The following is a 19,223-nucleotide window of genomic DNA, read 5'->3' as shown; positions in this document are numbered from 1 at the left end:
AACCAGGTGTATGACCTATAGTGCCGTGATAAAGTATTTGCCCCTTTTCTGATTTTCTCTATTTTTGTTACTGAATGTTATCTTATCTTCAACTAAAACCTAATATTCGATAAAGGGGACCTGAGTTTACAAATAACACAAAAGTTATCCTTATTTTATTTATTTAATTTACAAAGTTATGGTCACCCAATTCCTCTGTGTGAAAAGGTAATTGCCCCCTTACACTCAGGAATTGGTTGTGCCACCTCCAATCAAACAACTTTACTGCCTTGTTGCAAGGTTTGGAATGTTTTAATCTCTTTGAATTCTTATTTTCACTCTGCTGTCATTTAGGTAATTATTGTACAGTGCTGTTTATACATTGTCAGTTTTATCCAATCACAGCCATTGAACTCTGTAGCTGTAAAATCAGCATTGGCTTTGCAGTAACATCCCTAAGCATTTTCATTCCTGTCCTGCAGTTCAGTTCAGAAGTACAACTGTATGTTTGATGTGTCTGGGTGGTTTAATACATCATTATTAATTTGACCATGCTTAAAGAGATATCCAATGTCTGATTTATTATTTTCATCCATCTACCAATCACCCTTATTTATGGGGTCTTTGTTATTGAATCTGTGCTTGAAATTCAATAGTTGACTGAGGGACCTTACAGATGTTGTATGTATGGGGGAGAGAGGAAGGGTTAGTCATTCAAAAATCATGTCAACCCCTATTATTTCACACAGAGTGAGTCCATGTAACTTATATGATATGTTAAGCCAAATTTTACTACTGAACTAAATTAGGCTTGCCTAAACAAGGGGCTGAATATTTATGCAACAACCATATTTTAGTGATGAATTTTGTATTCATCTTTAAAAAAAAAAAATTCTACTTTGACATTATTTTGTGTATATTGTTGACAAAAAAGTCACTGTATATAGGCTTGTTTTACCCTATTGTTTTTATGCAATGTGATTGTAAACAAACACTGTATAGCCTCAAAACATGGTTAAAACTATCATTTTTATACAGTATCATGGATGGTCAGTCCTTGCATCCATAACTCTATATGAATTTGACTGGTTACATTTCTCCAGTCCCATCCATCAGCTGCTTACAGTGGAGGGGAGTCCGCTTTGTTATTGTTTGAACTACATATTGCCCCTTTAATGGGACTGAGGGGTCAAAATATCAACCAAAAATCTGATGTATGGTCATATTTTCAAAAATGTCTATAAATGGCATACTTGTTTCATTTGATTTGATATTCCACACCATCTTAACATTAAGACATCACGTTTAGTTTTTTGCCCTAGCATTACACAGCTGGGGGGGGGGGGGGATGACCGAGTTTGGGAAACCCTGCCCTAGAGTGTAATCGGGTAAATATGCAATGCCACTAAAGCTGTAAAGCTAAACATCTTTATTTAGACATATCCTATCTTTTTGTAAAAGATTGGAAACGTTACCTCTCTGCTGGATATAATATATTTATATGGGACTTTACATACTGTAGAGTGGCAGGTTTGTTGTCACATTTCTTAAAAGTGACAAAGTATATCATATCAGATCCTATTTCATTAAAAGACAGTAGACTTCAGGGAACAAGTTATCTTTGTATTTAATACACCACTTTGAAAGTGAGAATGTCAACATGTTTTCAATGATAAAGGAAAGAAGAAAGGACACGTGGTGTCGGTTGTTGTGTTCCCCAAACAATTTTAGACATGTTCAAGTCTCCGACAAGGGCACTCATTATAAGGGTAATATGTGGTTGACTGGGTTAAGACTTTGTTAGCCTGCTGAGATAAAGCTGAGGCTTTGGTCCTGCTTGCAGCGGTCTCTTCAAAGAGGAGGTCAAAGGAAGGTGAAGTGTAACACAGGTGGTCCGGTGGTCGCGTGATGAGTAAGGTTGTCATTTTTTAACAAAGAATTTGTGGACTGGTTGAAAAATGAGTTTGAATGACTCCGACGTAAGTGTATGTAAACCTCCGACTTCAAATGTAGAATTCTGTTGGTGGCAAGAATTTGATATAATCATTTAAATTGAAAAACTCTAAGTGTTGAATCAAGTGCTGTTTTTTTGTACCAGTCCATAAACCATGTGCCATGGAATCGGTACGAACAAGTTCCCTACCTTCTCCCTTTTCCACTTGCCTCCTCCGTTTTTGTGGTATTTCTGCAGTCAGTTGGTGGTACATTTGGATTGAGCAGATATTCCCATTCATTTTCGATAGCTACATATGTGACATAACTCCCCCGTTTCTATTCATATCATTAAGAAATATAATTTTTTTAAAGTATCCTTTTTTCCATAAAGGATACTTTTTTTTAATGAATCAGTATATTTGAGTTTAACCATAGCATTTGTTGTAATATCTGTTCTATCTTTTCTGGAGGATAAAACTGAAATTGAAACCAGCTTTGTGTGGCTTGTTGAATTTTCAATTAGTCGGACATGAGAAGTTGTTATCTGTATAAAGGCACAAAGGCCATTTTAGAACAAAGGATGAGCCTTTCTTAATAATCTGCTGGAGAACCATTGTGGTATAACTTGCAGTATTTAGTGAGAGGTTTTAAAGGTTTAATATTTAATCATTTAAGCGATGAGTGACTTGTCTGAGACATGGTCTGGTGCACAGGAGACCCGGCTTAGAACCTCCTCAGTCAAAATAACATGTCTTCAGGTAAGGTTGGTCATCTCATGCATGGATCACTAAGCCACCTCTGTTTCACTCTCATTAAATGGGGTGCACAGATCCTTCTGCTTCTCTTTGCCATAGAACGTGTTGTTGTGCAGTAGGCCTGATTGCAAACCCAGTCAGTTATGTTGGTGCCGTGATCTCTGAGTATGGGGTCAAAGGGGGTGAAATGTAACTGAGGTGGTTCGATGAACCACGCTCTTTGATGAGTAAACTTGCTGGAGACTTGAAGACTTGTGTTAGCTTCCTGAACTCACCCCTATGGGCTTTGGCTAAGTGAGCTAACACAGTCTTGTGACATGCTGGAGACCCGGTTTGAACCCAGTCAGTCAAAAGAGCAAGATTGAATAGGGATTGGAAAAAATATCCTTAGAAGGGCAATGACATGGATAATTACTTATGGGGGCCAAGTTGCGGTTTTGGTGACACCCCCCTTTTAACATGTTCTGCGTGTCCTACGCTGCCTGTGATCATCATAGCCAAAACAGTTCACATGCTAGAGCCACATTTATAGGAAGAAAATAAATTCAACATGCCACATTGGCTACAGAAACCATCAGAAGCTTCTGTTGACCACAGAGAGCGTTTGATTCTTTCTGTTCTTCTCTACCTTTCCTGGCTGGCAAAGTACCTAAATGTTGTCTCTGGTTCTGAATCTGAATTTAGAAAACTGAATGTGAATGCATCTGTTAAGTTGCCTTCAGAAAGTATTCACACCCCTGGACTTGTTCCACATTTTGTTGTGTTACAGCCTGAGTTGAAAATTGGTTAAATGTAGTTTTTTTGGCTCTGTCCATAATGTCAAGTGGAATTATGTTAATGTTTTTTTTTTTTTAAACAAATTAATAAAAAAATGGAAAGCTGACATTAGTCAATAAGTATTCGACCCCTTTGTTATTGCAAGCCTGAATAAGTGCAGGAATAAAAATGTGTCACATAAGTTGCTTGGACTAATTCTATACGCAATTGATTGTTTATATTTGTATTATTTTTAACGACTACCTCATCTCTGTACCCCACACATAAAATTATCTGTAAGGTCCCTTTCAAACACAGATTCAACCACAAATGGATTACAGGCAATATTCACACTGAGCTAAAAGGTAGAGCTGCCGCTTTCAAGGAGCGGGAAGCTTTAATAAATCCCGCTATGCCCTCCGATGAACCATCAAACAGGCAAAGCATCAATTCAGGACTAAGATCGAATCGTACCGCACCGGCTCCAACGCTCACTGGATGTGGCAGGGCTTGCAAGCTATTACAGACTACAAAGGGAAGCACAGCCGAGAGCTGCCCAGTGACACGAGCTTACCAGACAAGCTAAATAACTTCTATGCTTGCTTCGAGGCAAGTAACACTGAAACGTGCATGAGAGCATCAGCTGTTTCCGAACAACAGTGTGATCACGCTCTCCGCAGCCGATGTGAGTAACAGGTCAACATTCACAAGGCCGCAGGGCCAGATTACCAGGACGTGTACTCGGAGCATGCGCTGACCAACTGGCAAGTGTCTTCAATTACATTTTCAAACTCTCCCTGTGAGTCTGTAATACCAACATTTTTCAAGCAGACCACCGTAGTCCCTGTGCCCAAGAACACTAAGGTAACCTGCCTAAATGACTACCGACTCGTAGCACTCACGTCTGTAGCCATGAAATGCTTTGAAAGGCTGGTCATGGCTCACATCAACACTTTATCCCAGAAACCCGAGACCCACTCCAATTTGCATAACGCACCAACAGATCCACAACTGATGCAATCTCTATTGCACTCCACACTGCCCTTTCACACCTGGACAAAAGGAACACCTACAGTGGGGCAAAAAAGTATTTAGTCAGCCACCAATTGTGCCAGTTCTCCCACTTAAAAAGATGTGAGAGGCCTGTAATTCTCATCATAGGTACACTTCAACTATGACAGACAAAATGAGAGAAGAAAAATCCAGAAAATCACATTGTAGGATTTTTTATGAATTTATTTGCAAATTATGGTGGAAAATAAATATTTGGTCACCTACAAACAAGCAGGATTTCTGGCTCTCACAGACCTGTAACTTCTTCTTTAAGAGGCTCCTCTGTCCTCCACTCGTTACCTGTATTAATGGCACCTGTTTGAACTTGTTATCAGTATAAAAGACACCTGTCCACAACCTCAAACAGTCACACTCCAAACTCCACTATGGCCAAGACCAAAGAGCTGTCAAAGGACACCAGAAACAAAATTGTAGACCTGCACCAGGCTGGGAAGACTGAATCTGCAATAGGTAAGCAGCTTGGTTTGAAGAAATCAACTGTGGGAGCAATTATTAGGAAATGGAAGACATACAAGACCACTGATAATCTCCCTTGATCTGGGGCTCCACGCAAGATCTCACCCCGTGGGGTCAAAATGATCACAAGAAGGGTGAGCAAAAATCCCAGAACCACACGGGGGGACCTAGTGAATGACCTGCAGAGAGCTGGGACCAAAGTAACAAAGCCTACCATCAGTAACACACTACGCCGCCAGGGACTCAAATCCTGCAGTGCCAGACGTGTCCCCCTGCTTAAGCCAGTACATGTCCAGGCCCGCCTGAAGTTTGCTAGAGAGCATTTGGATGATCCAGAAGAAGATTGGGAGAATGTCATGTGGTCAGATGAAACCAAAATAGAACTTTTTGGTAAAAACTCAACTCGTCGTGTTTGGAGGACAAAGAATGCTGAGTTGCATCCAAAGAACACCATACCTACTGTGAAGCATGGGTGTGGAAACATCATGCTTTGGGGCTGTTTTTCTGCAAAGGGACCAGGACGACTGATCCGTATAAAGGAAAGAATGAATGGGGCCATGTATCGTGAGATTTTGAGTGTAAACCTCCTTCCATCAGCAAGGGCATTGAAGATGAAACGTGGCTGGATCTTTCAGCCACGTTTTGATCCCAAACACACCGCCCGGGCAACGAAGGAGTGGCTTCGTAAGGTCCTGAAGCATTTCAAGGTCCTGGAGTGGCCTAGCCAGTTTCCAGATCTCAACCCCATAGAAAATCTTTGGAGGTAGTTTAAAGTCTGTGTTGCCCAGCAACAGCCCCAAAACATCACTGCTCTAGAGGAGATCTGCATGGAGGAATGGGCCAAAATACCAGCAACAGTGTGTGAAAACCTTGCGAAGACTTACAGAAAACGTTTGACCTCTGTCATTGCCAACAAAGGGTATATAACAAAGTATTGAGATAAACTTTTGTTATTGACCAAATACTTATTTTCCACCATAATTTGCAAATAAATTCATAAAAAATCCTACAATGTGATTTTCTGGATTTTTTTTTCTTATTTTGTCATAGTTGAAGTGTACCTATGATGAAAATTACAGGCCTCTCTCATCTTTTTAAGTGGGAGAACTTGCACAATTGGTGGCTGACTAAATACTTTTTTGCCCCACTGTATGTGATAATGCTATTCATTGACTACAGCTCAGCATTAAACACCATGGTGCCCTTAAAGCTCATCACTAAGCTAAGGACCCTGGAACTAAACACCTCCCTTTGCATCTCGATCCTGGACTTCCTGACGGGCCACCCCCAGGTGGTAAGGGTAGATAACAACACATCTGCCACGCTGATCCTCAACACGGGGGCCCCTCAGGGGTGCGTGCTCAGCCCCCTGTACTCCCTGTTCACTCATGACTACACAGCCAGGCACGACTCCAACACCATCATTAAGTTTGCTGAAGACACAACAGTGTCATCAGCACTGACAATGATGAGACAGCCTATAGCGAGGAGGTCATAGACCTGACAATGTGGTTACAAGGACAACAACCTCTCCCTAAATGTGATCAAGACAAAGGAGATGATTGTGGACTACAGGAAAAGGAGGACCGTGCACGCCCCCATTCTCATCGATGGGGCTGTAGTGGAGCAGGTTGATAGCTTCAAGTTCCTTGGCGTCCACATCACCAACAAACTAACATGGTCCAAGCACACCTAGACAGTTGTGAAGAGGGCTTAACAAAACCTATTTCTCCTCAGGAGACTGAAAAGATTTGTCATGGGTCCTCAGATCCTCAAAAGGTTTTACAGCTGCACCATCGAGAGCATCCTGACAGGTTGCATCACTGCCTGGTATGGCAACTGCTTGGCCTCCAACCGCAAGGCACTACAGAGGGTCCTGCGTACGGCCTAGTTCTTCACCGGGCCAAGCTTCCTGCCATCCAGAACCTCTATACCAGGCGGTGTCAGAGGAAGGCCCTAAAAATTGTCAAAGACTCCAGCCACCCTAGTCATAGACTGTTCTCTCAGCTACCGCATGGCAAGCGGTACTGAAACACCAAGTCTAGGTCCAAGAGGCTTCTAAATAGCTTCTACCCCAAGCCATAAGACTTCTGAACATCTAATAAAATGGCTACCCAGACTATTTGCATTGCCACCCCCCCCCCCCCTACACGGAGCGCTGCTGCTACTCTGTTATTATCTATGCATAGTCACTTTAATAACTCTACCTACATGTACATATTACCTCAATTACCTCGACACCGGTGCCCCCGCACATTAACTTTGACTCTGTACCGGTAGCCCCTGTCAGGCCCTGACCTTAGAGAGCCTTTTTATGTCTCTAGTTGGTTTGGTCAGGGTGTGATTTGGGGTGGGCATTCTATGTTTTGCATTCTATGTCCTGTATTTCTATGATTTGTGTTTTCTATGTTTTGGCCGGGTATGGTTCTCAATCAGGGACAGCTATCTATCGTTGTCTCTGATTGGGAATCATACTTAGGCAGCCCTTTTTCCCACTTGTGATTGTGGGTAGTTGTCTTTGTTAGTGGCATTATAGCCTAAGTAAGCTTCACGGTCGTTTCCTTTGTTCTTTGTTGTGTTGGCGACATTTATCAAAATAAAAGAAATGTACGCTTACAACGCTGCACCTTGGTCTTCTTCCAACGACGTCCCTGACAGCCCCTGTATATAGCCCCACTATTTTTATTTACTGCTGCTCTTTAATTATTAGTTATTCTTATCTCTTACTTTTTGGGGTATTTTCTTAAAACTGCATTGTAAGTAAGCATTTTTACTTACAAGCAAGGGCTTGTAAGTAAGCATTTCACTGTAAGTGTCACGCCCTGACCTTAGAGATCCTTTTTATTCTCTATTTTGGTTAGGTCAGGGTGTGACTAGGGTGGGCAATCTATGTTTTTCTATTTCTTTGTTGGCCGTTTCTTTGTCTATCGTTTCTTTGTTTCTTTGTCTATCGTTGTCTCTGATTGGGGATCATGTTTTCCACCTTAGTTTGTGGGATCTTGATTTTGTTAGTTGCTGCATAGCCTAGAGAACTTTACGGTCGGTTTGTATTTTGTTGGTTTTTGGTGTTCATTTTAAATAAAAGTAAGATGTTCGCCTACCATGCTGCGAGCGCACTTGACAAATACAATTTTATTTGATATGAAATACCAGGGAGGTTTTCCATTGCCTCGCAAAGAAGGGCACCTATTGGTAGATGGGTAAAAGTTATTGTGAAGTTATTAATTACACTTTGGATGCTGTATCCATACACTCAGTCACTACAAATATACAGGCGTCCTTCCTAACTCAGTTGCCGGAGAGGAAGGAAACCGTTCAGGAATTTCACCATGAAGCCAATTTTTATTAGCGCTGTAACGCTAGCAAATCTTCCTGGGCTCCAACACCAATTAACAAGACATTACAAACAACCACAATCAAGACTTTACAAACATTCAACAAGTAGACAATAAGATAATTAAAATACTTGACAGGAAACACATTTAACATTCAGTTGATGCTTTCTATTTGCTGTCCAGTCATATGGTCTATCACATTAGATGTTCTATTATTTTTTTCTTGAAGGTGGATTTAATTTTTCCCTGAGAAATATGGATTGGTAAAGAGTTCCATTCATCTATGGCTCTATATAAAACTGTAGATTTAAGGCAATTTGTCCTTGGCTTGGGTTGTTTTAGCTGCCCTGAATTTGCTTGTCTGATTGGGTGGTTATGCGTGTTGCTAGTATGTACTAACTGGACTGAAAAATATTGTTTAAAAAAAGATATAATGTTCCTAAAGAAAATCAGGAGACTAGATAGTAATGTGTTTTTAACGTGAAGCCATGAGAGATTCTGATGCATTTGGATAATATTCATACAGTTAGAGCAATGAAAAGCTAATCTGGCAGCCCTGTTCTGAGCCATTTGGAGCTTTTTTTATATATTTCTTTGCTGCAGATGACCATATAACCGGACAGTACTCTAAGTGTGATAGGATCAGGGATTGACCATATAACCGGACAGTACTCTAAGTGTGATAGGATCAGGGATTGAATCACCTGATTCAGAGTGATCTATGTTACATACTCTGAACATTTTCTTGTAACAGCAATTCCCTTGCCCATCTTAATAACAATATTATCTATGTGATCTGACCATGATAAAGCTGGGTCCAACATGACGCCTAGTAGTTTTGTTTTTTCACTTTCTCTACATGTGTTCTGTTCATCGACAAATTTAATTGGGGAACATCAGCAAGCATATATCTTGAAACAAATACAATACATTTAGTTTAAAAAAAGTTCAACACCAATTTCTTCATATCAACCCACTCAGACACAATTCTTAGTTCACTGCTCAGTCCGTCTGTTAGCTCATTACATTCTGATGCTGCACTATACATTGTAGTCCTCAGCATACATGACCACTCTTGCTTTGTTCATTACTGAAGGTAAATCATTAGTAAAGATAGAGTAGAGAAGTGGGCCTAGGCAACGTCCTTGAGGACCACCATAGTGTATATCTGTTACGAATCCCGCCGAGGAAGGTGCCTCTTCCCGTTCGGGCGGCGCTCGGCGGTCGTCGTCTCCGGTCTACTAGCTGCCACCGATCCCCTTTTCTGTTTTCTTTTGAGTTGGTCTAATTTGTTTCACCTGTTGTGTGTTTAGGTTAGGGGTTATTTAAACCCAGTTTGCCCGCTGACTTTTGTGCGGGCTTGTTTTTCTGTTTCGTGTTGGTGGTGTTCAGTAGTGGATTTCTGTGATACATTTTTCCTTGGACAGTATTCTTTACGCGCCCAGTGTTTTGTGTGGCGTCGCCGTATTGTATGTTATTTCTATAAGGAATAAACATCCACTTGTTGAGGATATTCCTGCTCTCTGCACCTGACTCTTTTATTCCACCACTGGATTGGTTACAGAAGCCCGCACCATTAAATGGAGTCAGCAGAAGCAGCAACCACCCCTCTTCCATCGATGGAGGAGCGTGTCCTTCATCACACCGCCGTTCTCTATCGGATAGGGTCGGCGATGGACATGATGATGGAGAGGATGGAACGATGGGAGAGGAGTGGTATCCCGACATCTACACCAGCTCCTTCCCAGACGGCGCAACCTTCTCCATCAACGTCGGCATCTGGTTCAGGCGCATTGCGTCTCGAGCTCCCAAGGGAGTACGACGGAGCGGTGGCTGGGTGCCAGGGGTTTTTGCTCCAGTTGGAGCTCTACTTGGCCACCGTTCATCCGACTCCCTCTGGAGAGGAGAGTGTTAGCCTCCTCATCTCCTGTCTGACGGGTAGGGCCCTGGAATGGGCTAATGCGGTCTGGAACGGCCCAGACTCGGTTCGAGACCACTACCCAGAGTTCACCCGCCGCTTTCGGGCCGTATTTGACCACCCTCAGGAGGGCCGAGCGGTGGGTGAGCGACTGTTCCACCTCAGGCAGGAGACGAGGAGTGCGCAAGACTTCGCCTTGGAGTTCCAGACCTTGGCTGCTGGTGCGGGGTGGAATGACAGGGCCCTGATGGACCATTATCGATGTAGCCTTCGGGAGGACGTCCGTCGGGAGCTAGCTTGTCGGGACACTACACTCTCTCTCGATGAGCTAATTGACATGTCTATACGACTGGACAACCTGCTAGCTGCCCGCGGGCGTTCAGAGGGGGTCCTGTCAGTTCCACCTCCCAGCCCTCCCGCTTCAACTCCGATGGAGTTGGGAGGGGCTGCATCTAGGGGGGCCGGAGGAGGTGGCTTCTCTTGCACCTATTGTGGCAGGAGAGGACACACTTCAGACCGGTGTTGGAGGAGCGCCTCTGGGAGTAGAGATGGCAGGCGGAATACTCCTCGGTCACCCCAGGTGAGTAGGCACAAGACTCACCCAGAGCTTCCTGTCGGTCACATGTTTTTGGTTATTTTTTTCCCTGCGTTTTTCCCTTCTCTCCAGCATAAGGCGCTAGTAGACTCAGGCGCAGCTGGGAGTTTTATGGATCGCGGTCTAGCCCGTAAGTTGGGTATTCCGTTTGTACAGATAGACCCTCCTTTCCCTGTGCACTCCTTAGATAGCCGACCGCTAGGGTCAGGGCTGATCAGGGAGGCCACAATTCCGCTGGACATGGTAACGCAGGGGGATCATAGGGAGCAGATTAGTTTCTACCTTATTGATTCACCTGGGTTTCCAGTGGTGTTGGGGGTTCCTTGGCTAGTCATTCACAATCCCCTCATTTCCTGGAGACAGGGAGCTCTTCAGGGGTGGTCAGAGGAGTGTTCAGGTAGGTGTGTGGGAGTTTCCATCGGTGCCACCTCGGTGAAGAGTCCAGACCAGGTTTCCACTGTGCGCATTCCCCCAGAATATGCCGATTTGGCTATCGCTTTTAGTAAGAAGAAAGCGACCAAATTACCACCTCATCGACGGTGGGATTGCGTGATAAACCTCCAGGAGAACGCTGCACTTCCCAGGAGTCATGTGTACCCCTTGTCACAGGAGGAGACGTTGGCTATGGAGACATATGTCACGGAAGCTCTGAGACAGGGGTTCATTCGGCCCTCCATGTCACCCGTCTCCTCGAGTTTCTTTTTTGTGAGGAAGAAGGAGGGAGGTCTGCGTCCGTGCATTGATTATCGAGGTCTAAATTCAATCACAGTGGGATTTAGTTATCCGCTACCTCTCATCGCTACGGCGGTGGAATCATTCCACGGAGCACGTTTCTTCACAAAACTGGATCTCAGGAGTGCGTATAATCTGGTGCGTATTCGGGGAGAATACGAGTGGAAAACAGCGTTTAGTACCACATCAGGCCACTATGAGTACCTCGTCATGGGTTGGTATGGGTTAAAGAATGCTCCAGCCGTTTTCCAATCCTTTGTAGATGAGATTCTCAGGGACATGCACGGGCAGGGTGTGGTAGTGTATATTGATGACATCTTGATCTATTCTGCTACACGCGCCGCGCATGTCTCCCTGGTGCGCAGGGTCCTTGGGAGGCTGCTGGAGCATGACCTATACGTCAAGGCTGAGAAATGTGTGTTCTCCAAACAAGCCGTTTCCTTCCTGGGTTATCGCATTTCCACCTCAGGGGTGGTGATGGAGAGTGATCGCGTTAACGCCGTGCGTAATTGGCCGACTCCAACCACGGTAAAGGAGGTGCAGCGGTTTTTAGGGTTTGCCAATTACTACCGGAGGTTTATCCGGGGTTTTGGCCAAGTGGCGGCACCCATTACCTCACTGCTAAAGGGAGGGCCGGTGCGTCTACAGTGGTCGGCCGAGGCAGAGGGAGCTTTCAACCAGTTGAAGGCACGGTTTACTGAGGCTCCCGTGTTGGCGCATCCGGACCCTTCATTAGCGTTCATAGTGGAGGTGGATGCATCCGAGGCTGGTGTTGGAGCCGTGCTATCACAGCGCTCGGGCACGCCACCGAAGCTCCGTCCCTGTGCTTTCTTTTCTAAGAAGCTGGGTCCGGCGGAGCGGAACTATGATGTGGGGGACAGGGAGCTACTCGCTATGGTAAAAGCCCTGAAGGTGTGGAGACACTGGCTTGAGGGGGCTAAGTACCCTTTTCTCATCTGGACTGACCATCGCAATCTGGAGTATATCCGAGAGGCGAGGAGACTGAATCCGCGTCAGGCGAGGTGGGCCATGTTCTTTACTCGTTTTAGATTTACGATCTCTTACCGACCAGGTTCCCTCAACACTAAGGCCGACGCGCTGTCTCGTCTCTATGACCGGCCCATCGATCCGACTCCCATCCTTCCCGCCTCTTGTCTGGTGGCTCCAGTGGTATGGGAGGTGGACGCGGACATCGAGCGGGCGTTGAGGGTAGAACCTGCGCCGTCCCAGTGTCCGACTGGCCTGAGGTACGTACCGCTTGGTGTCCGTGATCGATTGATTCGGTGGGCTCACACACTACCTGCTTCGGGTCATCCGGGGGTGGAGAGGACAGTGCGTGGTCTTAGAGGGAAATACTAGTGGCCCACCTTGGCTAAGGACGTGAGACTCTATGTCTCCTCCTGCTTGGTATGCGCTCAGAGTAAGGCTCCTAGGCACCTACCGAGGGGGAAGTTACAACCCCTTCCGGTTCCACAACGGCCATGGTCTCATCTATCGGTAGATTTTTTGACGGATCCTCCTCCATCTCAGGGGAACACTACCATTTTGGTCGTTGTGGATCGGTTCTCTAAGTCCTGTCGTCTCCTCCCATTGCCTGGTCTCCCTACGGCCCTACAGACTGAGGAGGCTCTATTTACCCACGTCTTCCGGCATTACGGGGTGCCGGAGGATATCGTATCTGATCGAGGTCCCCAGTTCATGTTCCGGGTATGGAGGGCGTTTATGGAGCGTCTGGGGGTCTCGGTCAGCCTCACCTCTGGGTATCACCCCGAAAGTAATGGGCAGGTGGAAAGAGTGAACCAGGAGGTGGGTAGGTTTCTGAGGTCGTATTGCCAGGACCGGCCAGGTGAATGGGCGAGGTACGTCCCGTGGGCGGAGTTGGCCCAGAACTCACTCCGCCACTCATCAACGAACATGTCGCCCTTCGAGTGTGCACTAGGGTACCAGCCGGTCCTGGCTCCGTGGCATCAGAGCCAGACTGAAGCTCCTGCGGTGGAGGAGTGGGTACAGCGCTCTAGAGAGACCTGGCGAGCGGTCCAGGACTCTCTCAAGCAGGCCAGTGAACGGCAGAAGAGGAGCGCTGACCGCCACCGCAGTGAGGCCCCTGTGTTCGCACCAGGGGACAGGGTCTGGCTCTCGGCCCGAAACCTGCCCCTCCGCCTGCCCTGCCGGAAGCTGGGGCCGCAGTGTGTGGGGCCATTTAAAGTCCTGAGGAGGATAAACGAGGTGTGTTATAGGTTACAACTTCCCTCTTACTATCGTATTAACCCCTCGTTTCATGTGTCTCTCCTCAGGCCGGTGGTAGCTGGTCCCCTGCAGGAAGGTGAGGTACCGGAGGTCCCTCCTCCCCCTCTCGACATCGAGGGGTCCCCGGCGTATAGGATACGAGCCATTCTGGACTCAAGACGCCGGGTGAGGGGCCTGCAGTACCTCGTGGACTGGGAGGGGTACGGTCCGGAGGAGAGATGCTGGGTACCGGTGGGGGACATTTTGGATCCGTCCCTCTTGAGGGACTTTCACCGCCTCCATCCGGAGCGCCCTGCTCCTCGCTCTCCGGGTCATCCTCGAGGCCGGAGTCGGCGCGCTGCGGGAGCCGCGCGTCGGGAGGGGGGTACTGTTACGAATCCCTCCGAGGATGGTGCCTCTTCCCGTTCGGGCGGCGCTCGGCGGTCGTCGTCTCCGGTCTACTAGCTGCCACCGATCCCCTTTTCTGTTTTCTTTTGAGTTGGTCTAATTTGTTTCACCTGTTGTGTGTTTAGGTTAGGGGTTATTTAAACCCAGTTTGCCCGCTGACTTTTGTGCGGGCTTGTTTTTCTGTTTCGTGTTGGTGGTGTTCAGTAGTGGATTTCTGTGATACATTTTTCCTTGGACAGTATTCTTTACGCGCCCAGTGTTTTGTGTGGCATCGCCGTATTGTATGTTATTTCTATAAGGAATAAACATCCACTTGTTGAGGATATTCCTGCTCTCTGCACCTGACTCTTTTATTCCACCACTGGATTGGTTACAATATCTTTCCTGTTTGAAAAGCTACCATTAAAGAACACTTTTTGCCTTCTCCTGGATAGACAGATTTCCATCCAGAATAGAGCTGCAGACTTAAAACCATAACATTTGAGTTTTCCTAGTAACAGTTCATGATCAATTACATCAAAAGCAGCACTGAAATCTAGCAACACTGCACCAACTAACTTCCTGTCATCCATACTCTATAAACCAATCTTCATTTGTGCTGAGGCCGTACTTGTAGAATGCCCTTCTTTGTATGCATGCTGGAAACCAGTTATCAGATCATTACATGAGAAATAATCCTTGATTTGTACAGATACACATTTTTCCAATCATTTACTTAACACAGGCAGCAAGCTTATAGGACGACTATTAGGACCAGTGAATGCAGATTTTTTTATCCCTAGGTAGTGGAATAACCTTTGACTCTGTCCAGACTTCTGGGCACTCCCCAGACATCAAGCACTTATTAAAAATATGAGAGATTGGGGTAGATATTTGGTTAGCTGTAACTCTAAGCAATTTGGCGTCAAGATGATCTGTACCAGGTGACGTGTCATCAGAAAGAGACAACAGCATCTTTTCTACCTCTTCCTTTTCTACTTGATGAAATTCGAACCTGCATTGCCTCTCCTTCATGATACAATATTTGATAAGGGTATATGACTTGGAGCCATCAGTTGGAATCATAGCGTTCCTCAACTTGTTCACTTTAAAACAGTTACAGAGTTTAATGGCTGTGATAGGAGAAAATTTAGGATGGATAATCCACATTGTAGTTACTCCACAATACTAACCTAATTGACAGATTGTAAAAAAACGGGAGCCTGTACAGAAGAAGAATATTCCAAAACATGCATCCTGTTTGCGACAAGGCACTAAAGTTATAATATAAAATATTACATTCAATTTCAGTACCATAATAGAAATTCAAAATTATGGAATTCAAACACATTTTATTTTGGCCCTAAAATCGCTCCATATGTTCAGCTGGAGGACACAACGTTGTGCAACGTTCAGATAGAAATACAGCATGTAGAACAAACACTCCTCTCTGTCATGTAGAATAAGGCATTGTATCATCTCTATTCATGAAAGTTCAACAATGTTAGTTTACGGAACATGGCCCTGATAAAGTATTGGATGTCATTAGTTTAAAATTCCTCAGAGAAACCAAAGATTAAACATTCAACTCATTCCCCCACCGAGTCCCTATAGAGTTAATAGCAATTCCTTTCCAGTTAAAACTTTTCCTGCATATCGGTTTATTTCCTGGTCTTTTCAAAGCAGGTGGGTCAGAGAAGGGTATAAAAGACCAGAGATAAGTGCAGTTCAGTGAATTGTGCTGTGGTTCTGTCACACTGTCTCTCCCTCTCTGTCTCTCATTAAGACTGGTGAGCTAGGGAGCATGGTTCCTCCAGGGTGGACTCTGGTGGCTGTCTTACTTTCTCTTGTCTCAGGTACAGGTAGGTCTTTTTTGAAACTTGACTGTGATTATTTTTTTTTATACATTTTTATCCGGATTAACTGATTGTCCCCACTGCAAATGTATATATGGTCAAATGAGTTATTACTGTACAGAAGTGTACTCCAGTTTGCATATGGATGGGCTGGCATATTAATATTTTGTTATTTCTAGTTCTAGGCCCAGTTGGTTCTGTTTCAACCTCTGATACCCATCAAAGTAAGTAAAGTACCTTCCTCTAAATTACATATACATAGAGGGCCAGTTTCCCAGACACAGATTAAGGCTAGTCCTGGACTAAAAAGCTCTTTCATTGGAGAATCTCCATTGAGAATGATTTTTTGTTCTCGACCAAACTTAATCCGTGTCTGGGAAACCGGCCCATAAAGGGCAACTCCGACACTTTTCAACCTCATATTCATTGACTCCAGCACCAAACCAGTCTACATATGTGAAAACGGTAAGTTTCTTTGATCTGTGGTTAAAAAGATACTGTAAGAAGAAAGGTCCTAAAAAATGCTTCTCAGGGTAGGATTACAAGTAAGAGTTTCAAAACCTGCACGGTATTTTCTTGCTCCCCACGTCCTCATGAATCTCCTAGTGCTTGAAAATCACTGTTTTTAAAACTTTAGATTGCTCATACTAAAAATAATATATAGACATATATTTTTTTAGATGTATGTAAATGTATTTAATTATACATATGTAAATTATAGATATATAAATATACGCTTAAGCTTTATATTTACATATATTTAAATGTACATAAATATATTGACATAGTACAAAATTGGGAATTTTTATATATTTCTGCATGTATATTTATATATATAAATATGTGGTGTGGAAATACATTGACAGCATGCTGTGGTAGCTAGTAAAATATATTCCCAAAAATATTTCATAAATATATGTTGCCATGTAATTTAATTAATGGAAAATTTAGCTTTTTAACTTACATACCGTAGCTAGGCTACATTAAAATACAATGTATAAAACTACAAAGTTCAGCACAAAATCACAATACATGATGGACAAGGAGTGCTTTCAATAATCATATTTTTTTTGCTCAAATAACTTGGTCCATTGTTGAATTGTCACTGGAAGCTCTCATCTGAAATATAAAGTACAAATTACCTCTGTGCACTTAACATCTGTATTTGAAAATTATGTATTTTAACATAAAATGTAAACTTACAATGCAGATTCCTTCACCTCCAATGTTCATTTTCTGAGTCGCATGTTGACACTTACCCTGTGGAGAATGAAGAGAGAGTCAGAGAAACAATTCCACACAAGATGAAGAATAAATAAGGGGTTAATTCTCATGAACATATTTTAATTTAACTCGGAACTAGCTCGATAAATTATACAAAAGACTACTTACATTGACTGGAGTCTGTCCATAGGCAGCTGAGGTGCCAGACCAGAACAATCCACTGCAGGAGGGAACATTTTGATTATTTTTTGCTGGAAATAATCTAGCTAGCTAGCTAGCCAGTTCTATCAGAGACATCCATCCCTCACTAAAGCTAGCTAGGTTAGCTAGCTACACTGGTTCTTCCTTTAAAAGTTACGTACTGTAGCACAGCTTGCAGGGTGCCAGAGAATTCTATTGCACGCTATTTAAGTGTCAGCCTGTAACGGTCGTCTAGTGGTGAATGAGTGGACCAAGGCGCATCGGGTGATGGATACATAATGAATTTATTAAATGAAAGACGAAACACGAAGAACACTTGAATTGATTACAAAATAACAAATGACGTAGACTAACCTGAACAAGAACTTACATAAACACGAAGAACGCATGAAACAGGAACAGACTACCTAAAATGAACGAACAAACGAAACAGTCCCGTGTGGTAGACACAGACACAGGAACAATCACCCACAAACAAACGGTGTGAACAGCCTACCTTTATATGGTTCTCAATCAGAGGAAACGTCAAACACCTGTCCCTGATTGAGAACCATATAAGGCTAATTACCAATGAACCTAAACATATAAACACATAACATAGACTACCCACCCAGCTCACGTCCTGACCAACTAAACAAAGTAAAACAAAGGCAAATAAGGTCAGGAACGTGACACAGCCATTGTTGCCAGAATGACGCAATTTACCATAATCTGCCACCATCTACCACAAACGGTTGCGGCATAAGCTCAAAACTTTTAAAGGAAGAACCACTGTAGCAAGCAACACATTGATTGGCTAGCCAAGATTATTTAACAATAACTTTGGAAATTAAATGATATCTAATGCATACATAACATTAACTCTACTGAACTCTACTCAACGTAAATGTTCAAGGCAATTGAAAAGGTTGAAAAGTGACGGAGTTTCCCTTTAAGTTCAGTTTTTCTATGTGGATTTTTTACTGCAGCAGACGTTTGACTCTTCTCTGTTGGTTTCCAGATGTGTGTAAGACTTTCGGCAGTGGAGTCGTCCAGATGTTCAACGGAACTGTATTCTACGTCCGCTCCACCTGTCCGTTCACGCTGACACGTTTTACTCACAACCGGGTGGACTGTGACATCACCGTGCGTCGAGGTGAAAACGGCCTGCTGGAATATGTCGAGATCAACGTCAACAAGATCCAGACCCGGATTCTGTACAATGGAACCATCTTCGTCGAGCAGAGAATGTTTGTGTTTTGATTTACTCTATTTTATTCTATTTTAGTTCTGTTAAATGATGTCTAATTATTTACTCATAAAAAAACAGATAACACAATAAAGGGGTAGTTGCAAAGATCCAGATATTGTCACTTTTCATATAAAATCATGCATAACACAGTTCAGGAGTGGGTCTTCAAGATCCAGATAAAGTTAACTGTAAAGCTGGATTTAAAACATGTTCGGTGGATGTATGTATCTTGTATTGAATGTGATTTTTAATCCAATGTGCTTAATCGTGGTCTGTGATGCTGCCAATTACACTATTACTTGAAAGCAAGGGATTACATTGAATAGTGAAATGTCTGTCCTTCACAGTTTTTTGACGTCTGTGATGACTTGTAACTGTAATTATCTTACACAAGCCGCTAGCTCTAAGCGGAAGTAATGAATGGATGAATCTGTTTACCTTCAAATGCACCAAGGTGATGCAGTTACATACATCATTAATCTGAGAGCTCTAGCATGACCAAGTTATTAATTACACATTTCACCAAATATTAGCTAGACTTTCCTGCCCTTTTCTTCACACCA

At 43.8% G+C, this 19,223-nt stretch overlaps 1 protein-coding gene across 1 annotated transcript in view; it reads left to right on the top strand.

Annotated features, from left to right (window-relative positions):
* Positions 1–9,992: 9,992 nt before the first annotated feature.
* The window catches only part of LOC129838398 (mucin-2-like), a 32,773-nt gene continuing 23,542 nt past the window's right edge, over positions 9,993–19,223 (top strand). The window contains exons 1-2 of the mRNA XM_055905323.1: positions 9,993–10,200; positions 18,430–18,658. Of these exons, the coding sequence (XP_055761298.1) occupies positions 9,993–10,200; positions 18,430–18,658 (437 nt within the window). The remainder of the gene's footprint in view (positions 10,201–18,429; positions 18,659–19,223) is intronic.

The sequence above is a fragment of the Salvelinus fontinalis genome, chromosome 39 (assembly GCF_029448725.1).
Source record: "Salvelinus fontinalis isolate EN_2023a chromosome 39, ASM2944872v1, whole genome shotgun sequence".
Lineage (NCBI taxonomy): Eukaryota > Metazoa > Chordata > Actinopteri > Salmoniformes > Salmonidae > Salvelinus > Salvelinus fontinalis.
The sequence above is the reverse complement of the archived record's forward strand: the minus strand, read 5'-3'. Positions and strand labels throughout refer to the sequence as shown.